This window comes from Sinocyclocheilus grahami, unplaced genomic scaffold (genome assembly GCF_001515645.1).
Source record: "Sinocyclocheilus grahami isolate Dianchi unplaced genomic scaffold, SAMN03320097.WGS_v1.1 scaffold108.1, whole genome shotgun sequence".
Taxonomy (NCBI): Eukaryota; Metazoa; Chordata; class Actinopteri; order Cypriniformes; family Cyprinidae; genus Sinocyclocheilus; species Sinocyclocheilus grahami.
The window spans coordinates 295,360-311,526 of record NW_015505287.1 but is presented as its reverse complement, the minus strand read 5'-3'; the positions used below and the strand labels follow the sequence as shown (position 1 = coordinate 311,526).

The 16,167-nt window shown below is 37.8% G+C and overlaps 1 protein-coding gene across 1 annotated transcript in view; it reads left to right on the top strand.

The window, feature by feature from the left end:
• pcca (propionyl-CoA carboxylase subunit alpha) overlaps positions 1–16,167 on the top strand; it is a 51,343-nt gene that overhangs the window by 33,653 nt on the left and 1,523 nt on the right. The window contains 8 exon segments of the mRNA XM_016277041.1: positions 548–616; positions 711–786; positions 871–1,084; positions 3,670–3,772; positions 5,187–5,285; positions 6,097–6,150; positions 12,863–13,003; positions 15,480–15,557. Of these exon segments, the coding sequence (XP_016132527.1) occupies positions 548–616; positions 711–786; positions 871–1,084; positions 3,670–3,772; positions 5,187–5,285; positions 6,097–6,150; positions 12,863–13,003; positions 15,480–15,557 (834 nt within the window).

Sequence of the window (16,167 nt, the reverse complement as noted above, 5' to 3'; positions counted from 1 at the left end):
TTTAAGGATCTAGGTTGCAAGACTGGGGTTAATTGTAACGTTATATTCTATAAATGTGTTTGTGTGTGAGATTCACACATCAGTCAATAAAGGAAGAACAGGAAGACACATCCTCTTTAATGAAAGATGGCTGGTTTCCGGGCGCTGCTCAGGACAGGATGAGCAAAATATTTTTATTTCAGAAACACACGCACAGACATGCACGGATGAGGTATAAATGTCTAAAGAAAGCAAACATCACTGAGGATATTTACTAATTATTCTTTCATTTATAGGCAGGGCCAAAAAGATAACATTGTGTGATGTGTTCGGTGGTTATTTATAGTTTTGTGTTATTGAAGATAAAAGATTATTGTGTTTTGAAAAATCAAATGTAATGCAGGGCACACATTTTGCGAAGGAGGTGATATGCAAAATAAAAATATTTTTATATTTTTAAATCCTTTTAGACATATTGCTAAAGCTCTTCATGCAGGCCAGTTCATGCATGAAGTTTTTGGGAATTCGATTTTTGAATGATAATTGTTATTTTACTTTTCTCTTGAAGGTTCGAGTAGACAGTGGAATTCAAGAAGGAAGTGACATCAGTATCTACTATGATCCCATGATTTCTAAGGTAATAGAATAGTAATGTAAGACCATCTTAACAGTCTCATTTCATTTAAACTGTCAGACTAATCCACTGATTAATTATTGTTGGCATTGACTAGCTGGTCACATATGGTAAAACACGTGAAGAAGCTCTGAAGAAAATGGAAGATGCACTTGATAATTATGTCATCAGAGGTACATTGCATAAATAAATTTTAAATGACAAAATATTTCAAATGCACGACATTTCTTTCATTTCCAGTTTTCTCATTCGCACAGGTGTGACCCATAACATTCCTTTACTGAGAGAGATTATTGTTCACCCTCGGTTTGTGTCTGGTGTTATCAGCACTAAGTTTCTCCCAGAGGTGTATCCTGATGGGTTCAAAGGTCACATGTTAACAGCAGGAGAGCGACGGGAGCTGCTGGCTACGGCTGCGGCTCTTTATGTAGCAGCACAGCTCCGATCTCAGAAGTTCCTGGGAGATCTGAGGTGAGAGACAGATGGGGCATCTGGATTACACACCCGACACACTTGCCATTTATTTAAGCAGTCACATAACCATTTACAAGTTCTCTACAACCATTAGAGGAGTAGGTCACCCAAAAATGTTTTTTTTTAAACTTTATTTTTATGGAACATTTTGTAAGAAAACTATTTTTACATCAAAAAGAAATGAGAAAACAAACAATGCAATATAATAGGGGGGTATACATTGTTTTTTAACAAGTGTGTAAATATATATTTACACATGTATGATATCTATAATCAGTGATTATTTACATTACAGTATTCAATCCATTTCTTCCAATATTTTAGAAATAAGTCCTTTTTAAGTCTCAAAATATCTCAATTCTTCCACGTTGTAGATTTCTTTAACAATTTCTATCCATTCACTAAGTGAGGGGGTGTCCTGCTTATACCAACGCCTGATAACGCTCTTTTTACATGCTACACTTAATATATTTACAAGATATTCATCCTCCTTCAACACGATGTCTGTAAAATTTCCAAGATACAATGTTGTGAAATCTCTTGGTATTTCATATCCTAAAATCTTTTTAAACTCCCAACAAGACCATGTTCCAAAAAGGTCATTTTTTGAAGGTTTAACAATTTCTATCCATTCACTAAGTGAGGGGGTGTCCTGCTTATACCAACGCCTGATAACGCTCTTTTTACATGCTACACTTAATATATTTACAAGATATTCATCCTCCTTCAACACGATGTCTGTAAAATTTCCAAGATACAATGTTGTGAAATCTCTTGGTATTTCATATCCTAAAATCTTTTTAAACTCCCAACAAGACCATGTTCCAAAAAGGTCATTTTTTTGCACAACTCCAGAATATATGAAGGTGGTCAACATCAACCTGACCACACATCCTCCAGCATAGTTGTGGTGTGGATAATTGTTTACTTTAAATTTTTCCATGCAAACTCTTTCCACCTCCGTGAGCTGGTCAAAATGAAAATTTACTGAATATTTACTCGCCCTCGGGCCATCCAAGATATAATGAGTTTGTTTGTTCTTGGGAACAGATTTGGAGAAATTTAGCATTACTACACTCGCTCACCAATGGATCCTCTGTAGTGAATGGGTGCCGTCAGAATGAGAGTCCAAACAGCTGATAAAAACATCACAAGGAATCCAGTCCATCAATTAACATTTGAAGACATTGTAACTGTTCAAACTGCTACTTCTGGGCAAAAATGAGTCCATAATAACGCTTCCTCCACAATGACAACACACTGACAACAATCTTAATTTCATTGCGAAAGTGTTGTTTTTATGAAACTTATTTGGTTTTCTACAATGTTTCAAATGTTTTTGTTTTATAAATTCTACTGCTGCAAATAGGTAACTGTGTAGCTAGTTCACATAAACAATATTTTGGCAAAATTGTGAGTATAACAAATGGTAGTCTTAGTAGCATCAGAAACTTCTGAACAATCGGCAATATTTTGCACCATAAGGCATCATGTTTCAGCAAAAGTGTGTATCACATTAGTTACATTGTAGCTGTATAGTCAAGCAATTATTGCAAAGGAAAAACAAAAGATTCGCTTGTTTGTTTTTTACAAACAATATATAATAAAAATATAAATAGAGTTTTGTGTCAAAAATGTTGAAAAAAGACCAGTTTTGTTTTGGAGAAATGTTGGAAAATGTGAGAAAGGTGTTGAAAGTGCCAGCAGACAAAATCCTTATTGTTTAACCTTTCGTAATAATTAATAATCTAACAGGATCTTTTCTCCATCCAGCTCTACATCTGCAGCAGTTCAATATCTCACTGTGTTTGTAAAAGATAGCTCATGCTTCAGGGGCACCATGATCCAAATTTCTTCTTGTATTTCTGTGTAAATCCCCCTTCTACTTTTCCAGGCATTAACACAATATACCAGGTTAAATACAAGGTTCAGACAATAACCTCCTAATGTACAAACAAACAGAAAATGCGCTTGGCAGTAATCTGCTTACAATTGAAGCCCAGCAGGCAAGCGTACAGCACTGCGAATAAACATTTAGTGCATTCAACTATCAAACCAATCAAATATCAACTATCAAAATGTAATGGTCTTTTAATTGTAAATGAATTGGTTGTCGATGTACCCCTCGAACTCGGCCTATGCAACAGTCATAATTATTCTTCATCTGAAAAAGGCGACCAATTTACACTTGAAAAAAAGATGCAGAGAGGCCATCTGTCTAAACATCTCTCCAGCTTCCCCCTCCACTGTCTCTTTCTTTTCTCTCTTTTTATGTGTTCCAAAAGTTATTGGTGGGGGGTGGGCTTTCTCTTTGTAGTGAATGCAGCCCACCACAGTGGAAAAACACTGCATTCCTCCTAATACATTTACTTTAGGTCTCCTAGCTGTCAGTCAAACAGCTGGTAACCAGGTGGCTTGTGTGTGTGTGGGTTGGGGTTTAATTAATCTGTGAAGAAAAGAAACTTTATAGCTAAAAATGGTTAGAGAGATTTGTGATTGACTTAAATAGAGAGAAGGACAATGTATTTGAAGCGCCCATTATGACTAATGATAAACATTCTGTGTCTGTGTGTGTGTTCCAGGGTGTCCGTTGTTCCTGCAGAGAGCAGACAGTGGGAGCTGTGTGTGGAACTTGATAAAAGCGTTCACATGCTGGGTGTGTCTCGGTCTGGAAACAACTATACAGTGAGTGAAATTGTTCAAAATATTACATCTCTTGTCACTTCTCAGTAGGAGCTGTGGTGCAAGACTTCATACATTAGCTCATGTGAGTTCTGACATGTAGTGTGTCCTCATCCTATTCCTTCTCTCTCTCTTCAATAATTTCCTGTCGTTCCTGTCAAAGCCTAAAAATAATAAAATAATTGTCATGTCCCATTTACTTTATTATCCTAAACTAGGGATCAAGCTTCGTTAGCTTAGACAGGTTCCATACGGTAAGTACACCATCTGGACCTAATCTTTCCTGTACGACCATTCAAAAGTAGATGTGTAAAAAGTGTATTTAAGGTTTTGTTTTGTTATTAGTGTTTGTATATTATTTTTATTTACTTTTAATTTTTATTTCTATCCATTCTCCAAACCACTTGTCCTGTGTAGGGTCATGGGAGATTCAGGAGCCTGTCCCAGTGTCTCCGACAATAGACAGGCCAATATTGAATGGCCAGTATTTATATTTTATCTAATTTAATTACATTTAATCTGGAAGTGCTCTTGCAAGCTTTATTTATTTTTTATTATTTGTCAAGACATTTTTCTGTGGCTCAGGTGGTTGACTTACAAGCTTTTGTGATTCCAATAAGCAAAGATGTCAAGATTTCACACAGTTTCAACAAATATTGTCCTCAATAAGTCATAACTCAACCTTCTTATCCAGTTGATTTCTGTGAGAAGGTATGTTCTTTGCTTCTGTTATAGTACTCCCAGTGAGCGCTTTTGCTCCCTCGCTAACGCTCATGTTCTTTGTGGTGATATTTGCGTTGAAATCAATCCCTCGACTCTTGAGTCTAAATCACTTTAGGATCTGTGTGTCTTCCTCTTCTGTTACCGAAAGACCCTCACAGAGCGGCCGCTCTCACACTTTCCCTAAGACGTCACTCACTAACTGTGTGTTTAGACACCTGTGGCCCTTCAGTCAGGGATAAAAGGAGCCTCGGGGGTTCAGGGGCCTCACCTGATCTCTGTGGACCCCTCTCTCTCTTTCTCTTACAGCTGAGGGCTGGATGTGTGTCTCTCTCCCAGAACTGCACATCAAACTGGACCCCCTGCTCCAGAGAGGGCCCTGGAGGTTCCAGTGTCCCAGCATGCTTTGGGAATGTAACTGATTATTCAGAACTGTTGTTTAGACAAGTGTTTGAGGGCTGAGGGTAATCAGTTTGACCAGAGACACTGGTTAAAAGAAAAGACTAACATTAACCCCCCACCTCCCCTAACAGGCATCAGGTGGATTTGGGTGTAGAAACTACTGACTGACCTTACATGAGTTCAGAAACTTACAGTTTCTTTTTCCTTTTCTCTCACACACAGAGTAACTCAATTATAACATGGACTTTTGTTGTCCTCCGTCTAACTCCTACCTTGTGTGTGTTTGTTGGTTTAGGTGGAGATAGATGGAGAGAAGGTTGAAGTGTCTGGAGAATGGAACTTGGCCTCAGCATTGCTGCCCATCACCATCAACGGCAAACACAGGACTCTCCAGGTTTGCAAACATGCATGTGCATATATAGGGAATAGTTGACTCTGGTCCGTTATTGAAAATTTATGATGAATTATTGATAAGTAATACACCTGAAGTGGTAATATTTACACATGCATTTTTGCAACTGTCCAATCAATCCAGCTGTCCAGATGCCACATAAGGGCCAGGGTGATTCTGGCCCACCCAGATATTGCTGGTCGGTCCACTCAATCAATCAAAGCTGCCAGAATATACTAGCGGTGTGGAAATAAAAATGCAAATGAACCACATCTGTTGTGTATACATTGGAAAGTGTATTTTTATAGATGCGTATATACAAGATTTTTTTTTTGGCTGATCCGCTCACAAGATTTGCAACTGCTGTTTAATAAATGCAGTGTGCAGAATGATTATTGGGTTAATTAGTTTGACCCCATGTAGCCTGATTCATTCTGGTGAATTGGTTTGTTCGAATGGTTCTTGTAAATGTCCAAAAAGATTGAGTATTTCGAGTCCCAATTTAGGATTTCATGTCGTTTTTATTATAATTATTGTCTTCAACTATGAAGCTTTTATACTATTTATATATTTTTATATTTAGTATAAATGTATCCTTTTGACTTTGATGTTGTAGCCCTAATTGGGATTGTTCATTCATTATATATCCATAATATTGCTGGATAGACAAAAACAAACATCTATCAACTTGGAGAATATTTGGCCTCGCCACTGATCCAGAGTCAATAATTCAACCTATTATGTGTCTCTTTGGAGTATTTGATTCTGATTGGTCAACTGTATTCAATTATTTATTTATTGTCTCTGAATGCAGTGCCTCTTGCGGACAGCGGCTGGAGAAATCTCCCTGCAGTATTTGGGCACTTCAGTAAGTCTACAAGCACCTCAGAGTGGCGTGAACTATATGTCAGTGGTTCTTAACTCGTTTTACTTCAAAACCCAGATTATAGAGATGAAGTGGTGACCTAGCACAGAAGCAAAATGTGTCATATTAATCCAGCTGTTTGGTCTTCATAGACCGTTCTAGTCTCAGATGGTTTTGTTTGTTATATGTCTGTAGTTCATCCTTACGTTTTGTTTGTGTGAATTATTTAGTAGCTGCTCTTTTAACCATACAATAATGACTGATGTCACACCGAGGACAAAAACCATAATGAAAAATATAGTTTTAATAATCATTCTAATTCAGTGGGAATAGTGAAGTCCACACCACAACTATAATAATAATGACACAGACAAACAATAGCGTTGGAATCACTTTCAGAACAATTTTTTAAAAAGTATTTCATAATAAAACATTTAATTGATATAATATTGATAATAATAATAATAGTGTTAATTTTAGGCCCTGGTTATAGTTATTGCTTTTGTTGTGAACGTGACTTACTTAATACTATATGTTTGTGTTCATGAGCACTCTGTGGTGTTTTTCTGTGCACCTCATGCTGGGTGATATATGCAACATAATGTCGCTCACAGGGCCGTGTATCCTGTCTTTACACTCCAGTCAATCTGCATAACACGCAAACACACAGACTCTCACACTCAGTGTGGTCAAAGCAATGCACAGGTGTCTCAACCCAGCTACAAATCAACTCAAGCCGTCCCGTCTTTATTTACTCAAAGCCACCTAAACAATCAGCATCAACGTTTCAGCAGCTTAAACAAACAAACAGGGTTAAAAGCACAGTAACTCTGTAAAAGAAGAGGAAATGCCGGCTTCCAGGCTGCACACGCGTGTGCTTCATGGGGGGTCTCTGCTTCAAAGGTCTTCTGAGGGGGTTTGTTTCAAAGTTTCCCTGGGGTCACGGCTATTATGGGATGCCTTCCGTTCATTCTGTGCTAACAGGTCAGTGGGGCTGTGGTCGTCAGCGCTTGTCTGTTTCTCCATCAGGTAGTAGAGCACCTCATGTCGCAAACCGTATTCCCTAACCCATTTCATGCTGAGTAAAAAGTCCCAGAAACAGTACCACACCTTTATTCATATTATAAATAATCAAAACTTAATCTTGATCTTATAGGCTGCATCCCAAATGAGCATATTGTCCATCTTAAAGGGGTCATATGATGCGATTTTCAATTTTTCCTTTCTCTTTGGAGTGTTACAAGCTCTTGGTGCATAAAGAAGATCTGTAAAGTTGCAAAGACTAAAGTCTCAAATCTAAAGAGATATTCTTTATAAAATGTAAAGGGTTAGGTCACCTAAAAATGAAAATTAGCCCATAAATTACTTGCCCTCAAGTCGTCCTAGGTGTATATGACTTTCTTCTTTCAGACGAATCCAGTCGGAGTTATATTAAAAATTGTCTTTGATCTTTCAAGCTGTTTCATGGCACTCAGCGGGTGTTGCATGCATCAGTCCGAAAGCACTTAATTAAAATGTGCCCATCCATCAAAAAAAAGTGTCTCACACGGCTCCGGGGGTGAACATATATACCTATATACACCTATATATATACACATATACACCATATACACCTAGGATGACTTGAGGGCGAGTATTTTATGGGCTAATTTTCATTTTTGGGTGAACAAACCCTTTAAGAGTCAACCCCGCCTACCTAAAATGGCTCGTTCTAACACGCCCCCACATATCTACGTCACGATGTGGGAAGATTTGCATAACGCCGCCAAAATGTTCACGCAAAGAAAGAAGGCGTAACGTCTCGGTTACGTATGTAACCCTCGTTCACTGGAGGACCGACAAATTGGGATCTTGCTTAGAGGGACCAATCTACTTCGAGTGTAAACTAAATGAGCCAATGCACATTGGCATGCGATTATTGCATCCAGCTGGTGCTGATCACAGTGTGAGTAGAAGTAGGCAGCAGATGCAGCGCATATCCAGGTTTTCGCTGAGGAGCCGAGCCGATGACCCGGCCGCTCAGCGGTGGTACAGGATTTGTGGCGACGGGACGTGACGTCTCCGTTCCCTCCTACATACGTAACCGAGACGTTCCCTTTCAGTCGGTCACTCTCGACGTCACGTCGGAGGACCGACGAATTGGGATCCTACCAAAAGGCCACAGCTACCGCCCCTTCCAGTGTCCTGTGGAAGCCATCTACGCCCCTACTTTTTGGCATAGGCCAGGGCCTGCACAAGAGGACCAGCTACTGCTACTATGGCACTACCCACGGAGTAGACTGGATAACACTGGGGAAACTCACCCGTTCTACTTGGAACAGGGACGTGCGCTGAACTCGTTCAGTCTTCTTCTCTCAGTAGAGTAGTCAGGAGCAGAACGATGTGATCGCGAAAAGCTGAATATGCGCTGCATCTGCTGCCTACTTATACTCACGCTGTGATCAGCAGCAGCTGGATGCAATAATCGCATGCCAATGTGCATTGGCTCGTTTAGTTTACACTCGAAGTAGATTGGTCCCTCTAAGCGAGATCCCAATTCGTCGGTCCTCCGACGTGACGTCGAGAGTGACCGACTGAAAGGGAACTTTGATTCTCGCTGTAGTATTTTTGTTGCCGTGTGTTTCGTTGTTAAAGCGAAACTACTTTGTTTGGCCTTCCAAAAGAGGACTCAGTGGTTAAGTTGTATTTACAACACTGTTCCAGAACAGTTGAACCCAAATATTCAGATGTGCAGCACATTTTATGGAGGACTGTTTCCTGATCCTGGAAAAGACTACAATGCCGGCTGTTCTGACTAACAGACTATAAGTATGTTTTTCATATTTAAAGAATTTGCCACTGACGATTCAAATGCGAGTTTTGAGCAGTGTAGAGTAGCGCTTGTTGTTTGTCATTTCTCCGATCACAAATGCAGACATGGTTTTATGTTTACGCGGTGTGAATCAACGCAACGCATAAAAAGACAGTATAAGTCATTATAATCCATGATTGTGTCCCCACTGGATGCAACAGATGCCTTGTTTGTAATGGGTTTTATTGGTTTTGTCTCGTCGCACCGGGACACAGCATCACAGTATGGTAAGGGGCGTAACATTTCCGTCACATGCTTGAGGTATTCGGCCAATCACAACGCACTGGATAGCTGGCCAATCAGAGCACACCTCGCTTTTCAGACCGATGAGCTTTGTAAAAATCAACGCGTTTCAGAAAGGCGGGGCATAGAGGAGAAACATTAATGTACAGAATGTGGAAAATAATGGGGGTTTTTTAACCTTAAACCACATAAACACATTTCATTACACCAAATACACAAAATAATGTTATTTTTAGCAACGTCATATGACCCCTTTAAATGGCATGCAAGATTAGTATTAGTGTGTCCCAAATCACATTGAAAATTATGTAAATGGTGCCAAGATGGTATAATGTTTCTGGTAGATTTTTTTTGACGTGTGCATATTTGCATGCTTTATGGGTTAATGTCACCCACAACCCCTTGCTCTAGAATGGAGCATGATTTTGTGACAGTTTGCTTTACATTTCTTCAGTGTGTTGTAGAAAGCCTCCATGTGATAGCTGTGCAGACCTTGTGCTTTCTGGCAGTCGGTTTATTAAAATATTCAGGTGCAGTTTCATTCCATGTTTTTTGCAGCACTTCCCATAGGTGTGATAGGCTTGTAGAGCACTTCGTGAACCTTGCAGGTGAACACCTCAAACTGCGATTCATCTGTCGTTAATTGTTCCTATCCATTTACAATATCTGTCAGTAGCAGAGGTGGCACTTTCTTTGAAACTCTTGACTGTTTTGCAGATTGTATTTGGAATAGCCTTAGTCTCCCAAAACAGCAGCGTATGGACCGATGGGTTTCTAAAAGGGTTTCATTTTGGTCATTTTTTAAAATCAAAATTTGATTCACAAGTGTACAAGGACTTCAGTGCACTCAGTGCTTTAGCAGTTGAAAAAAGACGGTGTCTTGCAGTCTCAACATCATTATGCAGTGCAACTATGTTCAGCTGTGCTGGTAATAAGAATGTGTCTCGAATACCAATTCAGTACATTAGAAAGATTTCTTAAGGATTATGTAACGGTGTTTTGTTGACTGAAGTAATGAATGCTGTAAATGGGGCTTTGCCATCACAGATTACAGATCTGCCGTATCCAAAGACTCTGCTGTTTAAAATTCATGTTATTTTATTCACCTTTTTACTGAAATTGTTATACTGGTAATATGTCATATGCTTGGGAACAGTAAAATAAAATATTCAGCAAGGATGCATTTAATTGGTCAAAAGTGGAGGAGATTTGAAATAAATGCTAGATGAAAACTTTGTTCATGAAAAAAATAAAAAAAATAAAAAATTAGTTTCATGCTTACCACAAAAATATGAAGCATCACAACTGTTTTCAACATTGATAATAGGAAATGTTTCTTGAGCAGCAAATCAGCATATTAGAATGATTTCTGAAAGATCATGTGACACTGAAGACTGCAGTAATGATGCTTCAGCCTTGCATGGCAGCAATAAATGACATTTTATATTATGTTACCCTGGACCACAAGAGAGGAACATTTTTGGATATTTGCAGTAGGAAATTTACAAAATATCTTCATGGAACATGATCTTTACTTAATATCCGAAAGATTTTTGGCATAAAAGAAAAATCGATAATTTTGACTCATACAATATATTATTGGCTATTGCTACAAATATACCTGTGCTACTTATGACTGGTTTTGTGCTCCAGGGTCACACATATTACATTAGCAAACTTAAAAAAAAAAAGTTGTTTATAGTTAAGTTATTTATAATAACTAATAAATAATTATATTTTACATTTTTTCATGTCTTTACTGTATTTTTTGATCAAATAAATGCAGCCTTGGTGAGCATGGAGAATCAAAAGATAAAAAAAAATCGAACTAACCCCAAATTATAATGTTGTTAATTGGTCATATAATTTGTAAAGATAATGGAAAAATAGTCGAAGTAATTCCAGTCTTTGTCTTTATACATTTTAAATTCAAGTGCCCAACTATGTTGTGGTACTTCTCCTAAGCACATGCTGGCAGCCACTAAATATTTCAGTTGTGACTTCACCTTGTTGCTCGGAGATTTAGTGATTTGACCCCGGTCACAGAATCCTCACCCTTCATCAGCCTGTGTGACCTGACTTTAGCACAATGATGTAAGGCTTCCTTGGTTGAATTCCTGGAAAGCAGACACATTCCCTTCAGAGAGCTACCCAGTGATTAATGAGTGAGCCACCTTTTCCTTTCTGCTAAACATAGTGCAGAAATGACATCACTAATATACAAGGGGGTCTTCACAATGACACGCTGGTTAGAAATTGCCACTGAGGGTGAGAAACCTGTAGGGCTTGTTTACACTTGTAGATTGGTTCTCAATTTAGTCCCTAAATCGAGCCATTTAGTCCTGGTTCACTTAGCGTTTGCTCTCTAATTTTTATTACAGAACCTAAAGATATAAAATAAAAGGCACAAGGATACAGCCACAACCTGATTGGACTGCTTTTATGAGGTATATTTAGTGACAGAGCTGAACGTCCAAAACAATGCCGTGTTCTGGGCTAAATGTGTTCACTGGATGCATGTTCATATGTGGGTATTTTTTACCAACCTGTAACCCACAAACAGCTTATAGAATGTGTAAAGAAATTGCTGCACACATGGAGATCCGCTGCAAGGAGACCGCGATGCTTGTACTAAACTGTAATGGTAATGAGCTCATATAGGAACTATGAGTTCCAGTGTTGAGAAGAAAATGTTTTTAGTTCGTTTGAACTGCAACTCAAAATTTGGGATCAGTAAGATTTTTTTATGTTTTTTAAGGACGTTTCTTATGCGAATCAAGGCTGTATCTATTGGATCAAAAATACAGAAGAAAACCTGTCATTTTGTGAAACATTATTGCAATTTAAAATAACAGTGTTCTACTTGAATATACTTTATAATCTAATTTATTCCTGTGAAGCAAAGTGGAATTTTCTGCATCGTTACTTCAGTCTTCAGTGTCACATGACCCTTCAGAAAGCATTAATATGCTGATTTATGTCAATATTTTTTGGGACCTGTGATAATTTTTATTTTTTTTAGGATTCTTTGATACATAAAAAGTTAAATGTTGTGTTACAATATATAACACTATTCAAAAGTTTGTGGTCAGTAAATGTCTTTTTTCTTTCTTTAAAGAAATTAATACATTTATTAAATAGATAGTAAAGACTTATATTGTTAGATAAGATTTCTATTTTGAATAAATGCTGTTCTTTTTACTTATTCGTTAAAGAATCAAAGAAAAAAGATTGTGGATTTACCAAAATGTATGAGATTTAAAAAAATGTTTAACGGTAGTTAAAGCAAGAAGATTAAATATACATGGGCACAATGCATTGGTACGCTCTGCAGCATTTCCAAGTATCCGAAAGCCCTGCAAGCAAGTCATTTTCCATAATTTTCTTGGATGTGCAATCTTTTACAGGGCTGCTATTAAATTAGCATTGATCTTGGTCTGAATAAGTTATAATGTGCATTTTACTGCAAAAAAAAAAAAAAGGCTGAAATGTGTTTGTGTGTGGGTTTGATGGTAGTCTTTTGGAGTGTCTTTCATTCGTTTGGTTGTTTGTATCATCATAGTGTTCTTTCTTTAATTTGAGGTATCAGTGTAACCATTTCTCTGTCTTTCATATGTTCAGTTTAAGCTGCGTGTGCTGAGTAAACTGGCAGCATCTCTCAGTAAACACATGCCAGAGAAGGTTCCAGAAGACACCAGTAGTATCCTCCGCTCTCCCATGCCAGGATCTGTGGTGGCTGTGTCCGTTAAACCAGGAGATAATGTAAGACACTTCCTGGAAATACTGCAAATGCACGGCACAATCAGTAGAACTATATTTCTCCCCAATTCCCAGTTTGACATATGGATTCACATTTAATTTGGATTGTTCAGAGGTCTCTGGGTAATACTTTTAAGAAAGCTGATAGTAGTCAAATGCCAGACACTTAGAAACAAGAGGAAAAAGGATAGCTTGATATTAACAATAAACATAGTATGCAAGTACACTTTACCTTGTGTTAGTTCACAGAGTGATAGTTCACCAAGAAATGAAAATGCGGTCATCATTTACTCATTATCTTCATGCAGCAAAAAAGCATAAAACATATTGCTGATGTATAATTTTCCTAGCTTTCTGATAAATTTTGCTTGAAGAAAAATATTGAATACAAATGCAGCCTGATATTGAAGCAGTTTTATATTGGGTTAAAAAAATCGGAAAAATGGTGCATTTCTGCCATCCACTGGACTGGAGTATGAAGCGCTAGATGGCACACAAATATGTATGGACCAATGGCAAAAGTTTGCAGTTTCCACTGAAATCTGCCTGGACAATTCTAAAATATAAATAATTATTATAGGCTTACTATTGTGATTCAGGATAAGGCAAAAACACAGTTTGGAAGATGGATTTATGATGTACTCACTCATTATTTAAAGGAATAGTTCACCCCAAAATAAAAATGTCCAGGAAATGTACTGACCCTCAGGCCATCTGAGATGTAGATGAGTTTGTTTCTTCATCAGAAACACATTTGGGGAAATTAAGCATTACATCACTTGTTCACCAATGGATCCACTGCAGTGAATGGGTACCGTCAGAATGAGTCCAAACAGCTGATAAAAACATCGCAATAATCCACAAGTAATCCACACGAGTCTAGTCCATCAGTTAACATCTTGTGAAGTGAAAAGCTGTGTGTTTGTAAGAAACAAACTCATCATTAAGACGTTTTAACTGTAAGTCGTTACATGGTAATTACATGGTATAGCTTTAAATACTGGGTTGTTTTTCGAACTTAAAGGAACAGTTCAACCAAAAATTTAAAATCTGTCATTAATTACTCGCCCTCATGTTGTTCCAAACCTGTAAGACCTTTGTTCATCTTCGGAGCACAAGTTAAGATATTTTTGATTAAATCAGAGCTTTCTGACCCTCCATAGACAGCAACACAACTGACACGTTCAAGGCCCAGAAAGGTAATAAGGACATTATTAAAATAGTTCATGTGACATCCGTGGTTCAACCTTAATTTTATGAAGCTACGAGAATACGCTTTGTGCAAAGAAATCGCTGAAAAATTTCATTCTTTTTGTTTTCTTTGCACACAAAGAGTATTCTCGTAGCTTCATAAAATTAAGGTTGAACCACTGATGTCACATGGACTGTTTTAACAATGTCCTTACTACCTTTCTGGGCCTTGATCGTGGTAATTACATTGCTGTCTATTCAGGGAAAGAAAGCTCTCGAATTTCATCAAATTATCTTTGTGTTCCAAAGATGAACAAAGGTCTTACGGGTTTGGAACGACACGAGGGTGAGTAATTTATGACAGAATGTTCATTTTTGGGTTAACCATCCCTTTAACAATTTAAGCATTTCCAACAAGCCACTTTGTGCAGTTGCTTAAGTGAGTCGTTATTTGCTGCCGTTGTATTAAATTCACCCAACCAGGTGTTCATTAAATGATCTCCTTTTGTGTTTCACAGAACAAAGAAAGTCATACAGGTTTAAAATGATGTTTAAATGAGGACAGATTTTTCTGTTTCGAATGAGCTATTGCTTTAAGTAACGTGATTTGCATTAGGATGACATAATTTGTAAAGCTGACAGTGCACTTCAGAATGACAAAATGTCTGCGTGTTGCTGTCAACTTGAATTGAATGTGTCCTGACTCAGTTTGTTAATGACTTCTATATAATGTACAGACCGACTGGCTCCGGCTAATACATCTGAGCCCTTCCAGTAAAACATCTCATTCACTCAGCAACATCACACACACAAGAGCACTGCAATGAAGAGCTCTCACACTGATTAGTCACCACACACACACACACACACACACACACACACACACACCTGATTTCGGCACTTCTGTATAGATAAGACAGAAATGAGTCCTTGTGGATGGAGGGAAACAGCGATTCCTCAGTGCTCGCTTATTTCCATAATCCATTTCCCTAATGGAGAGTTTGATAGATATAAACAGAGGTTTCTTTATTGATTTTGCTCTCGCGTTACAGTGAGCGCTACAGTGAGCTTTGTGCGTTTGTTAACTGTTATGACTCTTCTAATGCATGCGCCTTTATGAAATTATATTACAATATTCCCCTGCTCTTTGTGCTGAGGTCGTTTTATGTACTAGACCTGCACGAGTCTATGAACAGATGCTCTGTGAGTCATGTGTTTCAAGAAGTTATTAGAAAGTACTCCTTGTGGAATAGCTGTTGCGGTTTATTTGTTCATTGGTGTTCTGAAGGTTGCAGAGGGACAGGAGATCTGTGTGATTGAAGCCATGAAGATGCAGAACAGCATGACCGCAGCAAAGACAGCCAAGGTGAGCTCACTCACATACATACATACTGTAAGTTGATACACAATCCTCCTCACTACTCTGTGCATCATAAATCGATATGACATAAAGAACACACTCTACCACATAGCTACATTACAATACCCAACACCATGAGAGAGAGAGAGACCGCGAGGGGCCGCGGTCCATTATCCACACTTGTATTCTGACCAGACCACTTAGCTACTGTAAAAAGTCTCCCTCCTTGTAAGATGACTAAAACCAGATTATGGTTCGTTTGATGGTTGGCGGGATATTTTATTTTACTTCATGTCAGGGTTGTTATATATAACTAAAACCATAAAAAAAACATTTTATCTAAAACATTTTTACATATACATTTTTTTCAGCTAGTTGCCAAGACATTTCTCATTTTGACTTAAAGTGATGTATTTGATGAACTAATATAACTAAAACTAAATCTTCAAAATCTATAAAAAAAACTGTATAGACATAAAAAAACAATAAAAATGACAGAAATTACTAAAACTAAAGTAAAAATGCAAAATATAGAAATATAACATTAAAAATATTACTGAAAACTCTAAAGTTCTTTGCACACCTTGCACAAATTCTCGTCCGAAATGTTCGCATG